The 22,242-nt window shown below is 34.0% G+C and overlaps 1 protein-coding gene across 3 annotated transcripts in view; it reads left to right on the top strand.

Annotated features, from left to right (window-relative positions):
* PIK3C2G (phosphatidylinositol-4-phosphate 3-kinase catalytic subunit type 2 gamma) overlaps positions 1 to 22,242 on the top strand; it is a 350,214-nt gene that overhangs the window by 11,391 nt on the left and 316,581 nt on the right. For all 3 annotated transcript variants that reach the window (XM_019452113.2, XM_019452112.2, XM_053894931.1), the window contains exons 2-3: positions 14,450 to 15,208; positions 20,657 to 20,739. In XM_019452113.2, the coding sequence (XP_019307658.2) occupies positions 14,531 to 15,208; positions 20,657 to 20,739 (761 nt within the window). In that variant the 5' untranslated portion in view covers positions 14,450 to 14,530. The remainder of the gene's footprint in view (positions 1 to 14,449; positions 15,209 to 20,656; positions 20,740 to 22,242) is intronic.

Here is a 22,242-nt window from a genome sequence, read left to right as displayed (position 1 = left end):
ACTGTTCATGGTTTTATTCTATAGACAGTTTGAAATAACAGAGAACAATCTATTGTGGGTATTTTATAATGAAAATATATAATGTTTCACAAATATAAATCCTTTTAAAGAATAGTCTCATATTCTTTTATTTTTTAACTTTATTTATTTTGAGAAAGACAGAGATAGTGCAAGTGGGGGAGGAGCAAAGGGGAGAGAGACAGAATCCCAAGCAGGCTTCACACTGACAGTGCAGAGCCTGATGCAGGGATCCAACGCACCAACTGTGAGATCATGACCTCATGGCCAAAACCAAGAGTCAGACGTTTAAAAGACTGAGCCACCCAGGCACCCCAGAATAGTCTCATAGTATAAAAATATAACTTTGATGTGCCTGAAATTGTTTACTATAAACATACTAATATATTGTTATTTAAACAGTACTAAGGTATTTAAATTAAACAGCTAATTTTAAGAGCTAGATCAGAATTAATTAGTGTTTTGTATTCCATGCCCCCTCAATATAAGAAGAATGACGGAAATTCCAAGTCGTAAAATATAGGGAGAGGCACTATTTTCCAGATGAGATTTAATCTATACAAGATGGATTGTTGAATTCTTTAGCCTTCCTTCACTTCCTTTTCCTAAAGGGAAACCTGGTTCTCCCCAACGACCTGCTCCTTTGAAGCCCTCCTCTGGAAACTGTTCATTCTCTCACCCCCCACATACCAAAGAACAGGAGGCAAGGTTAACATTCACCAGACTGCCACTGCCTTACAGGTCATTCATTTCTAATGCTTTATACTTAAACAATAGTTCATACTTCAACTCTACTCTTCAGAACCCTGTGACATCTTGTTCTACTGCCTATGTCCCTCCTACTTACTGACATCCACTGACTTTGTTCCTCCACATCTATTAGGGACTTTTGCTCCTAGTGTACCTGGTTGAGTGTCTGCATTTCACATTCTAACTCCAGGCCTCCCAGAGAACTTGAAAACCATTTCATCATGAATGTTCTAAATAAGATGATTTCTTTCTCTTAATAATAAAACAGTCATGTTTTGTTTTTGTTTTGTTTTTTCTGGTCTCACGGCAACAGAATAAGGAACCACATTTCCCAGCCTTCCTTGCAGTTATTTATTCAGGCAAAGGGATGTGGGAAGAAACGTGTGCCACCACCCAATGAGGTTCTTAGAAGGGAGCCACTTGCCTTTCACTTCTTTCCCTCTTTGTAGTACCAGAAGTGGACACAGTGAGGTGATAGTGGCTTATGGTTTTCTCCCTACTTCTCAGACTACTTTGTACTTCTACTTTTGGGGTCCATTAATTAAATACGGGTTGTCTCCCACATCAGGATACCATTTTCTGATTGATTACATCTCTTCTTAAATAATTAAATCCTCCTTAAGCAAGGCTCGTGGTTTCAAATGCAAAAATTACCTCCTGAATTAAAGAACTATATGCACAAATATTCACTCAAAATCTTAGGTTAGATTTTATATAAATCCTCAAGTTCTACATACCTTTTTTTTGATGTTGTTTTAATTTTTTTAATATTTATTTATTTTTGAGAGAGAGACAGATTGCGAGCCAGGGAGGGACAGAGAGATGGAGACACAGAATCCAAAACAGGTTCCAGGCTCTGAGCTGTCAGCACAGAGCCCAAATGGGGACTCAAACTCACGAACCATGAGATCATGACCTGAGCTGAAGTCAGAGGCCTAACCCACTGAACCACCAAGGTGTTCCACAAATTCCACATATCTAAAAATTCAAGCTACCTATTTCTTTTTTAAAATGTATGGTATCAGCAATGATATAAAGCAAACACACAACTCAGTGTGCTATTATAAGTTGAATAATCCTCTAACCACCCTCCATGTCAAGAGACAAAACTTTCCTGCCACCCATAAAGCCTTCCATGCACCTCCCCATCACAATATCCTTCCTCTCCCCACAAATGAACACTCTTCTGCTATCACATTATATTCTTCTATATAGTCTCATCATCCAAATGTATATACATAAAGTATATAGTGTTGTTTTGCCTTTTTTTCTTTGGAAGAGGTGGGTGGGTATATTTTTACAGTTTTTTGTTGTTGTTGTTGTTGTTGTTAATGCATTTCATCTGCATTCCTTTTTTTCTTGTAATTTATTTTTTGAAGAAACTAGTTTGTTTTTCCTATATCGATTTCTATCCTGTGTTTAGTTTAATTTGTTCCTCTGTCTTCTGTGTTTCTTGAGCACTAGTGATTGGATACAAAAGTTTGACCAGATAGATTATGGTTAAGTTATTTGCAAAACTTCTTTATGGTAGTTTTGGATTCTATATCAGAGGGTACAAAATGCCTGGCTGCTTTCTTTTGTGATGTTAGCATCCACTGATGCTTGACGCCCAGATTTAATAATTCATGACTTATTGTAAACCATTGATAACACAATTTTATCATTCATTCTTCATTTATTAATTGCAATACTTCTACAAGGAGAAATTTTTCTCATCTATTACTTATTCAGTCTTATTTCATATAAAAAAAAGACAAAACAAATGGTTTAACGGTGTATTCTATTAACCCTATGTTGTACAAAGGCAACTAATTAGTTGTGTGTGTATGTGTGTCATTATGAATGCATGCATTTAAACATGTTTTGTATGTTTTCATCCATTTCAGTTATTGCACTTATTGGCCAATGGGAGCCTTTTCAAGTTGGCTTTCACTTCCTATTGGTACACCCTTGTATTCTCTGATATCTTCCTTACTAACTACAATAATAGGATCTCTTAGACTCATCTTATATATTCTCTAAATCAGAAATCAGCTGGTCCTCCAAGGAGCCCTACTCTCTTTCAGTGGGTAGTATTTCAGTATCACAATCTGGATGTTAGGGATGCTCACTGATATTGAGATGGACATTTTTTTCTAGGCCTTTCCAAGGATACATAGAGATAGATACATAGAGATAGATACATGTAGATACATAGAGACAGAAAAAGAGAGAGAAAGATTAAAAAAACAAAAACAAAAACAAAAAACAAAACTTCATGAGTTCATTCTGATGCCTTCAGTTCTGATTCTATCTCAAGGGCACTGGGGATGCTAGAATTACTCATTTGTGTATCCGGCATTACATAGTTTTCATTCTCTTATTTACTCTTAAGATACACTCAGAGGAATTGAATGAATTACTGCTTCAACTGCTTTATCATGTTTAAGACTAAAATTTTAACAATACTTAGGAATCAAACATGCTTGAAACCAGGTCTCAATGACTTACAAGAAATTATCTCTGGTGTACTGGACAATGTAAATAAAAACATACCCAATATATAAGTCTTAAATATGTTATTCATGAATTTTACTTCTGTTTTTTCTAAGGAAAAATAAGCTTCACAGTATTCTACATAAAATTCCCCCAAATTAAATGAGGCCTGTGTTTTTTAAAGTAATTCTCACATGGTATAGTATTATAAACTTGTATTATAAATTTAGACACAATTTACCTACTTGAGGGTAAGAGCTGTGTTTGATCATTTTTGTATTCTAAGTGTTTTGTACAGTGCCTAAGATAAAATATACTTAAAAAACAGGTACTGAACAATTAAATCTTCAAAGAGTAAATAGGTTGATCTTTGAAAAACACAGGTTTGAACTACATGGATCTACTTATACACAGATTTTTAAAAAATAAATACATTGGAAAAAATTTTGGAGATTTGTGACAATTTGGAAAAATTCACAGTTGAGCTGCATAGCCTAGGAATGATGAAAAAATAAGAAAAAATTAGGCATCTTATGAATGCATAAAATATATGTAGATATAGGTATTTTTTATTATTTACTACCATAATATATTCACAAATCCATTATAAAAAGTCAAAATTTATCAAAATTTACACACACACACTTACAAACCACACATGGCTCTATTCAGTTGAGAGAAATGTAAACAAATGTAAAGATACAATATTAAATCATAAAATTAACTATACTACACACAGTATTACTATAATAATTTCATAGCCACTTCCTCTTGCTATAGTGGTGAGCTCAAGTGTTGCAAATATCCACTTAAAATACCATGTGATGCTAATCATTTCCACGTGAGTAATTGGTCTCTCCAGTAAACTGCATATTGCAGTAAAAAGTGATCTTTTGAGGTTCTCACATATTTTTCATCGTGTTTAGTATAATATCATAAGCCTTGAATAACACCATGGGGCCCATACAAAGTGTCACCAGTGATGCTGGAATTTCTCCCAAGATGCAGAGAACAGTCATGACATTACAAGAAAAATTTGAATTGCTTGATATGTATTATAGATGGAGGTCTACAGCTACAGGTGCCCACCGTTTTGAAATAAATGAACCCAATATATGGACTACTGTAAAAAAAAAAAAAAAGAATGAAAGAAACTTTGTGAATCATGACTGAAGCTACACCAGCAGACACAAAAACTTGGCACTTTTTGTGACATATTTTTTTATCTCATATTCAAAGTGCAGCTTTTATGTGGCAGCAGGATTGCTAAAAGACAGGCATACTTATATGCCTTACATAGGCAATATATATTGCTATGTCTAATATGACTCAAGACAAAGCAAAGTCATCTTAAGGCAAAAGATGACAACTTAAGGCAAAAGAAAGGTGGAGGACCTAAAGCTGGAGAATTAAATGCCAGCAAAGGATGGTTTGATAATTTTAGAAATAAGTTTGTCTTTAAAAAAATGACAAGATAACGGGAGAAGCAGCTTCTGCTGATCAAGAAGGAGCAGCTCCCAGATGGCAGTAAGAAAATCACTGAGGAGAAAAGATATCTGCCTGGGAAGGTTTTTAATGTAGTTGAAAGTGTCCTATCCGGGAGAAGAAAAATATGAATTTTTCACATTATCTTTTATTTTTGATGTCTAGTGTTAATAACATGTATAACATCTACAGTGTGTTGTATTACACAAGACAATATTGATGTAGGTTCTGACAGGTGATTCATTTTTTAAACAAAGGACTTAAACTTTTTGTGTAATAAGTACAGTACAGTACTGAAAATGTATTTTCTCTTCCTTATTATTTTCTTGGTAATATTTGCCTAGCTCTAGCTTGCTTTTTTAAGAATGCAGTTATAATACATGTAACATACAAAATATATGTTAATCTACCATTTATGTTATTGGTAAGGCTTCTAATCAATAGTAGGAGGAGTCAGCATCCCTAACCCTTGCATTGTTCAAGGGTCATCTGTAGATGTATGAATAAATGAGTTCATTTATTCAAGTCAATATCTCCCCAAAACAAGAATAAATAAAAAACAGCTTCAAATTTTTTGTATACAAGAAGCTTTAGGCAGTCTAATGAGAAGTGAGGCTTCTATAGGATTATACATGTATAAGAAAATGTCAATTATTCATGTAAAAAGGCACCTAATAGAGACTTTTGAAAAGTAATGTTTTCCCGAAGCACCTCTTGTCTCCACTTAGGTGAAAATACTATCAGAGCTCATGATAATAATAAGATGTTTACCTTGTCATCACCCAATTCCAAACTAGACATAATGTAAATTTTATATATATATATATATATATATATATATATATATATATATATATATATATTTTTATATATATTTCATTGTGGTCTTATTTGTATTTATACAGCAAAGTGAGCTGAGGAAGTTCCAGTTTATGTCTAGCTAAAATATGAGCATCTCTGTGTCTGCATGATAAAGAAAGATGGTAATTTCAGATCATCCTTACAGCCAAGAGTTTTTTTTCAGGAACCAGGTTAGTTCCGTAGCTCTGCAGAGTTTCCCTCCAACTTACTGAAAATACAGATGGTTTGGCTTGATTGGACTTTAACATGTCTTATGTTGGCACAATCTTGATCTTCCATGACATTTATATACACCTTAAAAACTGGTACATTTTCAATGGCTACAACTTGCTCTCTGAAATAAAGATCATTTTCTTCAACCTCGTAATTTAATTCCCCTACCGTTCTCATGTCTCCTGTATAGATATATTCATTCAGTAGTGTAGACAAGTTTTTGAATCAAGATCAGACACTTTCAGACATTTTCTTTGTTCTTCGGTAAAATAAATATTTTTGTTCCCATTGTTGGGGTTTTGTAACCCCAAGACTGGGCTTATTTGGATGATAGCTGTACCTTTGTAGATTTAGTAAATGGAAACAGCTGACAGGGGCCGCCTTTTCTCTGACAGGTGCCTAAGTTCTGTTGGCACTTTTTCCTTGAGGCCAAATGAGTAACTAACCCTCAATGAAAACTGATTTCTGAAAATTTTAACTGAATGGAATGTTACATGCAATTGCAGTAAACTAAGTTTTCATGATTGACATCTTTTAAATATCCTGTTTAAATTCAGCTGAATGTGCCAACGAAGACTAGAGGACTATTTTTGTGCTGTCTGCTATAATTCCGGTTTCTGATTTTCCAATCAATTAGGAAGCAGCTTCCAACTTGCACATTGTATTGATTGTATATTGCTACTGTAACAAATTATTACAAACTTAGTTACTTAAAGCAAGGCAAATTTGTCATACAATTCTGTAGGTCAGAAATACAATAGTCTCATTGCGTGGAAATCTATGTGTCAGAAGGGTTGTGTTCCTTTCTGGAGGCTTTTTTAGGGAAAAATCTGTTTCCTTTTGCTTTCTAGCTTCTTTCTACAGGCTCTTTGAGGGGCACCGAGGTGGCTCAGTTGGTTAAGCATCTGACTCTTGGTTTTGGCTCAGATCATGATCTCATGGTCCATGGGATCAAGTCCCCCATTAGGCTCTGCACTGACAGCCCAGAGCCTGCTTGGGATGCTCCTTCTCCCTCCCTTTTAAAGATCCTTGTGTTTATATTGAACCCACTCAGGTAATCTCCCTATTTTAAGGTCAGCTGATTAAGAAATTTAATTCCATTTGCAACTTTAGTTTCTCTTTGCCATATAATCTAACATATTCCCAGGTTTCACGTATTAAGACATGGAGATATTTGGGGAGGCACTATTCTGCCTATTGTACATATTTTTTATGGTTCTGAAGAGTTTATTTGAATCAGAAACCGACAGCCATGTTCTCTCAATTATGGTGTAATTGCTTCTAATCTGTATGTACAGCTCTGCCTCAAAGTCAAGGTATATGAGTTTCAATTATTTTATTCATTACTTCATAATGCAGAGTGTACACATTGCCAGCTGGTACCAAATAATGTTTCTATTTGTTTATAAACTAAGAAATAATTTAGCTTTTGATTGTGTTGGTAAAGATGGGATTTAAAATTATTAGAAATTCCTTAAAGTCACCAAATTTAATATTGAAAAAGTGAATCTGGAAGTTTTTTTATTATATTTTCAATACAGGTAAGTATTTCTCATTCTCCTTTGTCTCATGATGATGAGATTTTTCAGAGAGGCATCTAACCCATTTCAAGTTTTAGTGCTGTGAGAAATGCTTGAAAAAATACTGCTATTAATAAAAATTTTAAAGTTCTCAACTCTTTTCATTAGAGAGAGTTTGAGCTGAATACTGTGTTGCAGTGTCTAAATTCAGCCATGTTCTAGATGTTGTTTTTGTTTACTTATTTTGAAAGAGAAAGATAGGGGAGGGGCAGAGAGAGACAGAGAAAGAATCTTAAGCAGGCTCCACACTGTCAACACAGAGCCTGATTCAGGGCCGTGAGATCATAACATGAGTCAAAACCAAGAGCTGGATGCTTAACTGGCTGAGCTGTGCATAAGCCCCATACGCCTCTCTTTAATCCTTGGTTATAACAAATCTGTAAACACAACTTGGAGACCTTTATGTGCCTCAGTTTTCTCATTTATTAAGTAGTAATAATAATATCCCAGGTTGAAACAAGAAATAAATGTGTTAATACACGTAAACATGTACATGTATATAGAGCAGTAGCACAGAGTTGGTCTCAAAAAATGTTAGGTATCACTATTAACAACAAATGGTACAGTCTAAAGGAAACTTTAATTTCATGATCAGACCACTGAGACCTTTAAAGACCTCTTTTAATGGCTCTACAAAATTAAAAAATAATTTAAAAAACTCTATCAGTTCTTTGAAGCCACTAAAAATTACAAGTCACTTTATTTTTTAATGTATAAAGCGAAAATCACAATTTTTTGTTTTTAAAATTTTTTAAAGTTTTATTTATTTATTTTGAGAGAGACAGAGACAGCTTGAGTGGCGAAGGGACAGAGAGAAAGAAAAAGAGAGAGAGAGAATCCCAAGCAAGCTCCATGCCACATGCTACCTGCACAGAGCCTGAACCCATGAAACCGCGAGATCATGACCTGAGCTGAAATTAAGAGTTGAATGCTTGACCAACTAAGCCACCCACCCAGGCGCTGCATTTTTTTCACTTTTAAATTTAATTCTTTTTTATCATTGATTTTTTTTTCACCATGATAAGTATACTCTTTAATATCCATGCTCTATTTCCCCAAATTCCCCACCTACCTCCCTTTGTTCTCCATAGTTAACATCTGTTTCTTGGCTTGTCCCTCTCTCTCTTTTCCTTTGGTTGTTCTGTTTCTTAAATTCCACATATGAGTGAAATGATGTGATATTTGTCTTTCTATGAGTGACTTATTTTGCTTACCATTATGTTTTCTAGCACTACCCATGTTTTACAAATGGCAATATTTCATGCTTTTTATGGCTGAAAAATATTCCACTGTGTGTGTGTCTGTGTGCATGTGTGCATGTGTGTGTGTGTGTGTGTGTGTGTGTGTGTGTGTATACCACTCCATTTCTCTATCAGTGGACACTTGGGCTGCTTCCATAGTTTGGCTTATTGTAAATAATTCCACAATAAACATAGGGGTGCATATATCCTTTTGAATTAGTGTTTTTGTATTTTTTTATTTTTTTATATTAAATATAATTTATTGTCAAATTGGTTTCCATACAACACCCAGTGCTCACCCCAACAGGTGCCCTCCTCAATGCCCATCACCCACTTTCCCTTCTATCCCACCCCCATTGTGTTTTTGTATTTGGGTGGTAAATATCCAGTATTTACTAGATCATAGCATAGTTCCATCTTTAGCTTTTTGAGGAATTCCCATACTGTTATCCATGGTAGTTACACCACTCTGCATTCCCACCAACAATGCAAGAGTGTTTTTTTTTTCTCCACATCTTTGCCAATAGTTGTTTCTTGTGGTTTTGATTTCAGCCATTCTGACAGATGTGAGGTGATATTTCATTGTAGTTTGATTTATATATTCCTTATGATGAGGGATGTTGAGCATCTTTCCATGTGTGTGTTTATCCATCTTTTTTGGAGAAATGTCTGTTCATGTCTTTTTAATTGGATTTTTTTTTGTCTGTTGAGTTTTATCAGTTCTTTATATATTTTTGATACTAAATCTTTATTGGATGTCATTTCCAAATATTTTCTCCCATTCAGGAGGTTCCCTTTTAGTTTTGTTACTTGTTCCCCTCACTGTGCAGAAGCTTTTCATTTTCATGTAATCCCAATAGTTTATTTTTGCTTTTGTTTCCCTTTCCTCAGGAGACATACTTAGAAAAATGTTAGAGTGATGTCAAAAAGATTACTGCCTATGCTCTCCTCAAGGATTTTTATGACTTCAGGTTTCACATTTAGGTATTTAATCATTTTGAGTTTATTTTTGTGTATGGTAAAAGAAAGCAGTTTGGTTTTATTACATTTCATGTAGCTGTCAAGGTTTCCCAACACCATTTGTTGAAGAGACTGCCTTGTTCCCATTGAATATTCTTTTTTTTTTTTTTTTGTCAATGATTAATTGACCATATAATTGTGGGTTTATTTCTGGGTTTTCTATTCTATTCCATTGATGTATATGTTTATTTTTATTTCATTACCATACTGTTTTAATTACTACTGCTTGGTAATATAACTTGAAGTCTCGGATTGTGATACCTCCAGCTTTGTTTTTCTTTTTCAAGATCGCTTTGGATATTCAAGGTCTTTTGTGGTTCTATACAAATTTTAGGATTGCTTTTTCTAGTTCTGTAAAAAAATGTGGTTGGTATTTTGATAGGAATTGCATTAAATGTATAGATTGCTTCGAGGAGTACAGACATATTAACAATATTCTCCCAACCCATGAGTATGGCATGTCTTTCCATTACTTTGTGTCATCTTGAATTTCTTTTATCAGTGTTTTATAGTTTTCAGAGTACAGTCTATCGCCTCTTTAGTTAAATTTATTCCTAGATATATATTTTTTGGTTTTGTTGCAATTGTAAGTGGGATTGTTTTCTTTTAAAAAAATTATTTTTTATATGATATGGAGAGACACAGAGAGTAAGCAGGGGAGAGGCAGAGAGAAGAGGGAGACACAGAATCCAAAGCAGGCTCCAGGCTCTGAGCTGTCAGCACAGAGCCCGATGCAGGGCTCAAACCCACAAACTGTTATATCATGACTTGAGTCGAAGTTGGACACTTAACTGACTGAACCACTCAGGGCCCCAAGTAGGTCTGTTCTCTTAATTTCACTTTCTGCTTCTCCGTTATGAGTATATATGTATGCAACCAATTTCTGTTGATTTTGTATCCTGTTACTTTACTGAATTCATTTATCAGTTATAGTAGTTTTTTTGGTGGAGTTTTCTATATATAGTATAGGGTTTTCTATACTATAGTATAGGGTTTTCTATATATAGTATCATGTAAGGTGCAAATAGTGAGAGTTCTACCTCTTCCTTACCAATTTGGATCTTTTATTCTTTATGTAGTTTAATTGCTGTGCTTAGGGTCTCCAGTACTATGTTGAATAAAAATGTTGAGAGTGGACATCCTTATTTTGTTCCTGACCTTAGGGGAAAAGTTCTCAGGTTTTCCCCATTGAGTACAATGCTGCTGTGGGTTTTCATACAAGGCCTTTATGATGTTGAGGTATGTACCCTCTAGACCTACTTTGCAGAGGGGTTTTTTTTAACATGAATAGATTTTGTACTTTGTCAAATGCTCTTACTGAATCTGTTGAAATGATTATAATGGTTTTTCTTTCTCTTATTGATGTGACATATCATGTTGATTGTTTTGTGAATATTTTTTTCATATTTTTAAAGTTTTATTTATTTATTTTGAGAGATAGAGGGCAAGCAGGGGAGGGGCAGAGAGAGAGAGGGAAACAAAATCCCAAGCAGGCTCCTGTGCTGTCAGAACAGAGCCCAATGCGGGGTTTGAACCCACAAACTGCAAGGTCATGACCTGAGCCAAAATAAATAGACACCTAACTGACTGAGCCACCCAGCCACCCTGATTGTTTTGTGAATATTGAACTACCCTTGTATCCCACTTGATCGTGGTGTGATTTTTTAAATATATTGTTGAATTTGGTTTGCTAATATTTTGTTAAGGATATTTGCATCTATATTCATAAGAGATATTGGCCTATAGTCCTCTCTCTCTCTCTCTTTGGTGTCTTTATCTGGTTTTGGTATAAGGGTGATACTGGCCTCACAGAATGAGTTTGGAAGTCTTATGCTTCTCGGAATAGATTGAGAAAAATAGTTGTTAACTCTTCTTTAAATGTTTGGTAGAATTTGCTGTGAAGCCGTCTGGTCCTGGACTTTTCTTTTTGGAGAGTTTTTTGTTTACTGATCTCATTTCATTTTTGGTAATTGGTCTGTTAAATTTTCTATTTCTTCTTTCTTTACTTTTGATTATATGTTTCTAGGAGTTTATCCATTTCTTCTTAGTTGTCTAATTTGTTGGCATGTATATTTTCATAACATTCTGTTACAACTGTATTTCTGTAATGTTTGTTGTTATTTTTCTTCTTTCATTAGTGATTTTGTTTTTTGCTGATCTTTTCAAAGAACTATCACCTTGTTTCATTAATCTGTCTTATTGCTTTCTTAGTTTGTGTATCACTTATTTCTGTTCTAATCTTTCTTATTCCCTTCCTTTTGCTGGGTTTGGGTTTTATTTGTCACATTATTAAAGTCACTTTAATATAGCCACATTTATCATATTTAAGCTAAGATAGAGCAGGCTGGTCTAAGGAAGACTGTAACAGGATATTGACTCTGGTTGTCAGAGTTAAATTCATACCAATGACAATCCTGAGTTCCATGACAGAGACAGATGAAGGAGTCTCATTTGTTTTAATGAACCATAGTATTCACTACTAATGTGAAGATTAAAAAATGGCAATTCCTGAAAAAGAGACTGTGGCTAGATAATGTGACCCATGAATTAGGATAGCTTAGAATAACAATTTTTGGTTTTTTTTTTTTTTTTTTTTGGTTAACACTTCATTCTATACACTTCTTAAAAGTGTATATCTCTTAAAAGTCTTTCCCAAACCTGTCAGTTCAATTCTTGACTGGATTGAACTGAAATATTTTTTGCCAAATATATCAGTTCAATTTCTTGAGCAAAGTAGTACAATAAATCTAATCCACTTCTTAGGGGATTATGAGTTTTAAGTAAATCTTAGCACTAAAGGAAAAAAATTCAGTTGCCATTGCAAAACACTAATAAAGAATCATATCTGGGGGCGCCTGGGTGGCTCAGTCGGTTAAGCGTCCGGCTTCGGCTCAGGTCATGATCTCGCGGTCTGTGGGTTCGAGCCCCGCGTCGGGCTCCGTGCTGACAGCTCAGAGCCTGGAGCCTGTTTCGGATTCTATGTCTCCCTCTTCCTCTGACCCTCCCCTGTTCATGCTCTCTCTCTCTCTGTCTCAAAAATAAATAAATATTTAAAAAAAAAGAATTAAGGAGAAAACACTAAATTTATAAAAAAAAAAAAAAAAAAAAGAATCATATCTGATGGTGAACCACTATCATAATTATCCTTTAACTTTTTTTATTCTTAACACATATAAATAATTATTAAGGGAATTAATAAGCTCATAAAAGTGAAAGGAATTAATCAATTCATATGAGTGACACAAATACTTTTTAATTTCATTTTCTTATAACTCAATTATAATTTTTTAACTTATTTAATCATCTGTTCAACAAATACAAATAAGCAGTAAACCAAACTTCTGGTTTACTGAGTAAACCAAAGTACTAGGTACTGAGCTATAAGTGGGAAAGGTTACATGGTCTAATGATCTAATTAATGGGAAAGAGAAATCTTACATATGTAACATCTATAGAGGTTATCCTAAGGCAGCACGAAAACCACTGGAAAGCTATACCCAGAGGAGATACTTGGTGACTCTTTTAAACATATCACTAAAATATTAAAAAGTGGATTATAGGACACAAGGAATGGATACAGAAAATGTAGAAGTAGTTTCAGAGATAACGCCACATTCCAGGTGAGAAGATAAAAGTTTTAGACCAAGATTGTGGTGGTGGTAGACAGAGAGAGCAAGATATCCTACAGGAACTGGCAGTTAATTTTATACTGAAGAATAAAAATGAGGGAAGAGTTAAAGATGAAACTCTGGTTTCTGGTCTGAGCAACTGAGTTGATGGTCGAGTCATTTTCCATCACAGAGAACACTGGAATAGGAGCAGGTTTTTGGATGACTATGATCCAAGTTTTAGACTTTCTTTTGGAGGTTAAAAAAAATTTTCAAGGGAAAATATTGAGAAGGTAGTAATAAAAATAGTCAAGGCTGGAGCCATTGACATAGAAATGGTACTTTAAACCACAGGAAGTATGAAATAACTTAGAAGGAGAGAATAATTGAGAAGTAAAGAAGCTCTGACAAGGGTCAGGTGCAAAGTGAATAACAGGCAAAGGAGTCTTTGAGAAAGAATAAACACAGAAGGATTCAGAGAGTGTAGTATCAGAGAGAGTCCAAGTAAGAAAGCAAGAAATTTTTAAATGAGAAGCATAGTGAATGGAATCAAATATTGTAGAGAGATAAATTAAAATAGAAAGTGACAAATGTCAACCGAATTTACTGACATGAAGTTTTTGGTGAATTTAATGAAAAGTCACTTTGGAGAAGTTGAAAGAAGTCTGCAATTGTTTAAAGAGTTTTGGGAAGGGGAAGAAAGAGTCTAGCCAACCCACAAGATAATTGGTTATAGAAAGAAGAAAAAAGTTAAAACTATGTCTAGGAGTGGAGTAATTGCTCATCAAAGAGACTGTTTAGCTAATAAGAGACTTTAACATGCTAGTGTGCTTGTAGATGATTGAATACAGAGGGAGATAATGATTCTATGATGACTGGATCTTCAGTAGGTAAAGGAATTCAAAGGGATTCCCCTTGACTTTTGATTGATTCATGAAATTCCTGTCATAATTCCTGTCATAATTCACATGGACTTATTTTTTGCTTATAGGAGTTTCACAAATCTAAAGTCAATAGTCCCCCAACAGACTTTAATGTTGTGAAACCTAATGGAGTTTTAGATTATTCATGAATCATTTCATTTACTAAGGAGAAGCTTCAAAACAATTGTTTATATTTATTCATCATATTCCTTTCTTGCAGGTTCTTTTATTTCTAATTAATCGAAGAATTTTTTTTTCTTTTATGCTTTTTCTAGGAAAATTCCTATCATCTTTCATAATATCACCAAGTCAATATCTGGAGCAGAATCAATCCTCTCAGTTACATAAAATTAAAAATGGCATATTATTGGAAAACAGATCTAAATACCAGTGAATCACACGAAGAGCAGCATGAGCACCAAGAATTTCACTCTGTAAATCAGTCCTTTTTCCCTAGCCACGTCAGTCTGGGTTTTGATCAGCTAGTAGATGAGATCAGGATTAAAATTCCATTCTATCAGAGTGAAATTGAAGAAAACACTGTTTGTGTACCCCATGCACCAAACTGGGACTCGAGAAGGCATTCATTACATGAAACACACCAAATACCCTTGAATGAATTAACTTCTCAGACCTCAGAACTCTCCTGTCACCAAGCTGGGAAAACACCAGTAATTGGTTTTAGGCGCTCTGTGCTACCGAATCCTGAAAATATGAACAAACAAAGCTCTTGTGGAAACCCCATAGGAAAATATCATGGTGGTGATGATTACAGAATAAATATTTCAACTCCATCATCCACTAGTCTGGATAAAATTAATTCACAGAGAGAATCAGAAAATGAAAATCATAACTACCACATAGGATTTGAAAGTAGCATCCCTTCTACATATCCATCCTTCTCAACTGACTTCATGCCAAAAGAAGAGAATAAAAGAAGTAGAAATATGAACATTGTGAAACATTCTCTGATGCTTTCTGAAGGTTCTTTTCCACCCAGGACCTGGGAAAGTACACAGCCAGAGAATACAGAGGTATGTATGTATAACATATGTTGGCCTAAAAAAAAAAACAAAAAAAGAATCTGAAAGAATCATTCAATAATGTACTGGATTAATTTGGTAATGAGGGTCATTCACCTTAATAGGAAAACGTATTGATATTATTTGTAAAAAAATAATTTATTATTCACAAATTCTGTGTTCCTAAATTAATGACTTTTTCTGAAGAAAAAAATTAAAATGGTACATCATTTTAAAGTTCCAATTTCATCAAAACTAAATAAAGTGTTACAGTCCTTACATTTTATTTGATAAAAAATATAATTGGAAATTTTGATGAAAGTAATTTTGATTCTTACTGTATTATTATGCATACATAAAAAACACATACATCTCATTTGATTGATATTTTTGAGTCATACTGTCATAAATTAAAACTTTATATCATTATGGTAGGAAAAATGTCCTTTTACCCAGAGACTCCTAAATTATGCTGTTGGCAGGCAACATCTATTGGGATCATTCCAAGAGTAGGAAATTAAGCAATAATTGTGCACTTCATCCTAATGGTTTCATCAGTAGTTCTCCAATCAATTTAGTTACCACAGAGTTTCTTGTATAATATTTGAATATTTCTCTGCTTACACTAAGTCTAGACACAAGCGAAACTGGAAGTAAACAGTAAAAAAAAAAAAAGAAACATTATTGCAGCTATAATTTACAGGGTGAAGCAAAAGGACTCCTCATTTATTCAACAACCATCATATTCTTAAAATATACATGATATACTAGGCATAATGAATGCAAAGAAATGACATGACACTTGAATTCAGAAATAGCATATTGCTCAAATTAACTTGCCAACAAATAATGGCAACAGAGTAAAAAACAGAATGAGTTCACAGGAGAGGAAATACCTAATTCTGAGGCACTTGAGAGGAGGTAGCAACTCAACTGATCTGAATTAAAAGTCAGTGAATTTGGGGTGCCTGGGTGGCTCAGTATGTTAAGCAGCCAACTTTGGCTCAGGTCATGACCTCATGGCTCATGAGTTCGAGCCCTGCGTTGAGCTCTGTGCTGACCGCTGAGAGCCTGGAACCTGTTTCAGATTCTGTCTCCCTCTCTTTCTGCCCGTCCCCCGCTCAAACTCTGCCTCTCTCTCTTAAAAATAAATAAACACTAAAAAAATTTTTAAGTCAATGAATTTTAGGGACATCTATTTATGATCAAAGCAAAATATAACTTAGAATATAACTTCTCCTGATTTCAGATACTGAACAAAAGGCTGTATAGGACACAGTCCTTGAGGTCAACTTTACCAAAGTTTATCGTTTTGATAAACACCGCAGTGTTGCATCATCCTCACTTCCTCATGGGGGCACTTTCTTGCTTGCAGAGCAGGCTAGTAAAGCCCAGTCTGAGCAGCAATATCGCTAAGCTTGAGCAGGCACAGCCTGCAGTTCCATGCGGAGTGCCAGCGGAGGTATGCAATGGGCGGGAGTCAGAAACCTGTATGAGATTTACTGTAGGTTTTTGGACAAGTGATTGTGTTTAGCACACACAAGTACAAGTTATGTAGTATAAATTCTAATTCTAACCTAGCAAGAGAAGACACTGAGCTGAGTAGTAGTTCAGGCATTCGATTGAGATTACACAAAGCTATCTCTTTTTGTTTGTTTTGTTTTATGTTTGTTTATTTCTTTATTTTTGACAGTGAGAGACAGAGCATGAGCAGAGGAGGGGCAGAGAGAGAGGGAGACACAGAATCCAAAGCAGGCTCCAGGCTCTGAGCTGTCAGCATACAGCCCGACACTGGGCTTGAACTCATGAAACGTGAGATCGTGACCTGAGCCAAAGTCGGATGCTCAACCAACTGAGCCACCCAGGCACCCCATACCCAAAGCTATCTCTTAAGAGTGTTAAACATATACTCTAGAGTGAATGCTGTACCTGCCAAAATAGATATGGCCTAACAAAAAATAAAATAAAGGCTAAAGAGACCAAAAAGATCTTAACTGCCTTCCAGGGAAAAATCGTATATTTTGTAAAAAAGACAACACAATTTATAGTGTGTCATCTATAATGCTGAACATATAATAATAGATGCACAGATATGTAAAGAAGCAGAGAATTTTGACCCACAATCAAGAAAATAACCCAGTCAATTCAAAGAGATCCTGACATAGTTCAGATGTTGAAATTAACAGAGACTTTAAGGTGGTTATCACTGTTGAAGTAGATAAAGTAAAAGATGGACATAATGAGTAGACCAATGAAGAATCTCAAGAGGAAGCCAGAAACTACAAAAAAATAAAGACTATGCATTTTCTAGTACTGAAAACACAATATCTGAAATGGAAAAATCACTAGGTGTACTTAAAAACATATAGAAGATAACAGAGAGGAAGATAGTAAACTTGAAAGAAAACTAAGAAAAAATATCCAAACTAAAGAAGAGAAAATAAAACGATTATATAAAAATGAGCAAGGACTCAAACTTATGTGGCAAGGAAGCTGATAATATGGACAATTTTGGAATGCTAGTGGAGAGGAAAAGAAAAAATAGGAAAACCAACTTAAAGAAATAATGGTCTGACCATTTCTCAAATTTGGTATAAAATGCCAAATTATAGATCTAAGAAGCTGAACAAGTCCCAGACAGAGTAAATACAAAGGCAATAACATGTAGACAAATAATGCTCAAATACCTGAGAACAAAAGGTAAAGGAAAATCATAAAAGAGAGCAGAGAGGGAAAACATTTCACACAGCAGAACAATAATCTGAATTAAAGCAAATTTCTATCAGAAACAATGGAAGCAAGACAACAATGGAATGACATTTTAAAATTATTTTTTAAGTTTATTTATTTATTTTGGGAAAAGAGAGAGAGAGAAAGCAAGAGCGAGCACATGCCTGCAAGTGGAAGAGGGGCAGAGAGAGACAGGGAGAAAGAGAATCCCAAGCAGGCTTTGCACTGTTAGCACAGAGCCCAACGCGGGCCTCATCTCAGGAACCGTGAGATCACGACCTGAGCCGAAATCAAGAGTCTGATGCTTAATCAGCTGAGCCACTCAGGTACCCCAACAATAGAATGACATTTTAAAGGATATATATCCATATTTATACACACACAAAATATATATACATATATATGTATGTATGTATATCTATACTTTTGTATCAATTGAGTATATACTTCAAAACATAAAATAAAATAAAGATATCATATAAACAAATGTTGAGAGAAATTAGCCAGCTAACATGCACACAAAAATACTAAAATGCTTTGAGTACAAGGAAAATGACACCAGATGGAATCTAAAAATGAAAAAACAGCAGTAAAAATGGTAAATATATTAGTAAATAGGAAAAACTACTTTTAAATTTTGATAGCTGTTTAAAGCAAACAACAGCATTTAACTGAGAGTTATTTTATATAGAGAGATGAAAAATACATGACAACAATAGCATAAAGGATGGAAGGGGTAAACATTATTAGCTATTATGAATTTTTACATTCATTTTAACTGCATTGGTACAGTATTAATTCCAAGTACACCATGATATGTTAAGGATGCGTATAGTCATTTCTAAGTATAGCTATTAAAAAAAATAATACTGAGAAGAAAAACTAAAAATCCAACAGAATTAAATAAGAAAACAAAATCAAATAAACCAAAAAAGAAGGGAAGTAAAAATAGAAAAATAAATTATAAACAAATAGAAACAAAAATGAATATGGCAGTCTTAAATCCAATAATATCGATAAATATACTCCATAAATGGAGTACACATTCTAAGTAAAAGAGAAAAATTGACAAACTAGATAAAAGAAATGTAACTACTACTACAACAGATGAACTTAAGAAAGGCACATATAAGTTGAAAATAAATGAAACAGAAGATTTAGCGTTTGATCAGCAAACAAAAAGCTTTATTTTATTATTATTATTAATTAATACCAGAAAAAGTACAGTTCAAGGGAGAGCATTATTAGAGAAAGAAAAGGGTCATTTCTTAATGACAACAAGGTTCATCAGGAAAATACAACAAATGTAATGTATTACAACAAAATACAACAAATGTAAATGTGTTATGTACCTAATAATAGCTTCAATATATACAAACAAAAATTACTCCATTTAAAGTTAATCATGTACCCACCTTCTGACGGAGTCACTTATGGATTTTTTCATAAGAAATAAAACACAGGTCCTTATACATACTTGTATGTAAAAATTAATAGTTTTCCTTATAAAAACTATGAACACCCCAAATGCCCATTGACAGGAAGATGGATAAACAAATTATGAAACTGTGAAATATTCATCAACAGAATAGTACTAATTGGCAATAAAAAATGAACAACTGATGTGTGACAACATAGAAAAATTTAAAAATATATATCATTTAAGTGAAAGAAACCAGAAAGGAGGGCACACACTTAATCTATGATGTTAGAAATCTGAATAATCTGAATAGTAGTTACCAAATAAATGTAGTTTGATAGAAGGAGATGTGGGGGAACTTTCTAAAGTGATGGAAATGTTCTATATTTTTATTGTGATGTTGATAGCACAGTTGTATACATTCCTCAAAACTTAAATTATATTATTTAAGACTCATGCATTTTTCTGTATGCATTACCTCACCTAAAAAATCCACATAAATAAATAATTAATTAATTAATTAATTAAATGATAAATAAATACAGAATGAATTGAAGGGATGTACGATGGGATAACCCAAAATGTGCCACTTGGGCATAAAGTTTATTTCAAGTTGAAAGTAATAAATACACAGCAGATGCAGGAAAAACTTTGCTTCCCTCATAACTGCCTGAATTTACATTGGAAAGAAGAGAATTATTAACAGAGACTCCCCTTTACCCAAGGAATTTATCTAGAAAATAAGGCAACCTTTGTTTTCAAACACATCTTTTCATCTTGTGAATGGCTTTCCTCCCCTTTGTGTTCACAGACTCCTACCAGTCTCTTTAGCTCAAGTAAGCTTCAAGTTGCCTCATTGTCTTTGGAATTTCCTGTGTGGATTCCCCATACATACATATATATGCCTGTTAAATTTGATTTTCTCCTGTTAACCTGTCTCACGTCAATCTGATTCTAAATCCAGCTAGAAGGACCATAGGACGGGAAGTTCTTCCTTCCGCACAGAATCTTTTTTTTTTTTTTAAGTTTATTTATTTATTTTGAGAGAAACAGAGACAGTACAAGTGCGGGAGGGGCAGAGAGAGAGGGAAAGAATCTCAAGCAGGCTCCAGGCTGTCAGCACAGAGTCTGATGTGGGGCTTGGACCCACAAATATGCCAGCTCCTGACCTGTGCCGAAACCAAGAGTCAAACACTGAGACAACCCAGGTGCCCCTCGGACAGACTCTTTAAAACAAAATTAAAAATGTAGAATTGTATTAATGTTTTCTCCACATCAAACTATATTAATTTGACAGTTTTTATTTTAAGCTGACAGGTTGTTCTATTCAGCTGGTTGAAGTACCTCAAGGCAGTAATAAGAGTCTGGCCTCCTTCTGCGACAAAGTAAAAAAGTGAGTCTTGCTATTTCATGAAACTTTGAAATTTCTGTGCCGGCATAAATTTGTCTATTTTATAACAGCACTGAACTGATTAATTTTGAATACAAAATGTTAAAGTTTTATATATTTTAACAGTGAAAAATATAAATTCATGACAAATTAGTTCATTGATTAACTTCTAGTATTGTTTTTGTTGTTTTAGTCAAATCATTTTATTTTCTTGATAATTGAGTTAAAGTTAAATGTTTAATAATTTCAGACCTGCCCTTGCTATTTGTTGACAGTTTAGTTTGCAGTGAATTAATTTCTTATTTAATGGCATAACTGACTGACTTCTCTGGCTCCCAAATTAGCATAGATTTATCCCAAATTAGCATAGATTTATCCTTCCTACCTGGGATATACTATTTAGAATGATGAGACTGCCCTCCTTTTAATAACTCAATCTTACCTTGAATGAATTTCCAGAATAATGAACAAATGCATGGGTGTTTGTCCATTGAAAAACTAATTTGTTCATTAGAGGATATTACAAAAACATCACTGGTCCCCTTTTTACTTATTTAAAATGAACTTATAATATAAAGCTAGCTTCTGTTTTTTAAGACCAATTTCTTATTAGCAGTTAAAATTTATATAACCCCATCTCTTCTGCTGCTAGGGTTCCCAAAAGCTTTGAAAAATTCATGCATTTTCCTTCTCTTAATTTTTATCTATTTATAGCTACTATAAAAATAATAAATATACACATAAATAAACTTTAACTTATTTATCAGCTATAGCAGCTTCCTGCTAAATGATCATTTGGGACTAAAGACTGGAATCATTTATTTAATAATTAATTTAAAGGCTATTTGAATGACTAATAACAAGTCCATGCATGAGAAAGATTCAAAAGTGGAACAAACCAACAGAAAAGCAAGGTCTCTGTCCTAAAAAGTCTGTAACCCTGCTGGAAGAACTGAAAGGCATACAGACAAAAAAAAAACTAAACTAAACTAAACTAAACTAAACTAAACTAAACTAAACCTAGGAGCTCAAATCCATGAAAATATTTAATAACTAATGTCTCACTCTTGCTCACAGAAAAATAAAATAAAATGACTCTTTGGATTGCTAAATTAGCATCTTTAAAGATATCAATATTGATTCTTTTAGGAATAAACTACTCACTGTCACAAACTGACAAGCATTGCCAGGAACTTGACATTTTAAATCTAAGATATGATCATTTCTACCCATTAAGCATGAGCAATAGCTCATCTTAATATCACAAGATATCACTCAGTATAAATCCATTGACAAAACACTTATTACTAGTCCTTCCCATCACTTCCTTTTTTAACATAATGTAATATTCTCAGATGAAGTCTTCTTGTGGATGTAATAGTGACACAAAATACTTTATGTGATGGTTTGTCACTAGCTCATGGTGCATTTTCTGAGTTCCTAAATGTAATTTTTCTCAATGGTTCCTTTCAAAGTAACCATGAAACTAAAACAGATGACCAAATA

Source organism: Panthera pardus, unplaced genomic scaffold, assembly GCF_024362965.1.
Source record: "Panthera pardus isolate Hobbes unplaced genomic scaffold, ASM2436296v1 HiC_scaffold_6, whole genome shotgun sequence".
In the NCBI taxonomy this organism is placed as follows: Eukaryota; Metazoa; Chordata; class Mammalia; order Carnivora; family Felidae; genus Panthera; species Panthera pardus.
The sequence above is the reverse complement of the archived record's forward strand: the minus strand, read 5'-3'. Positions and strand labels throughout refer to the sequence as shown.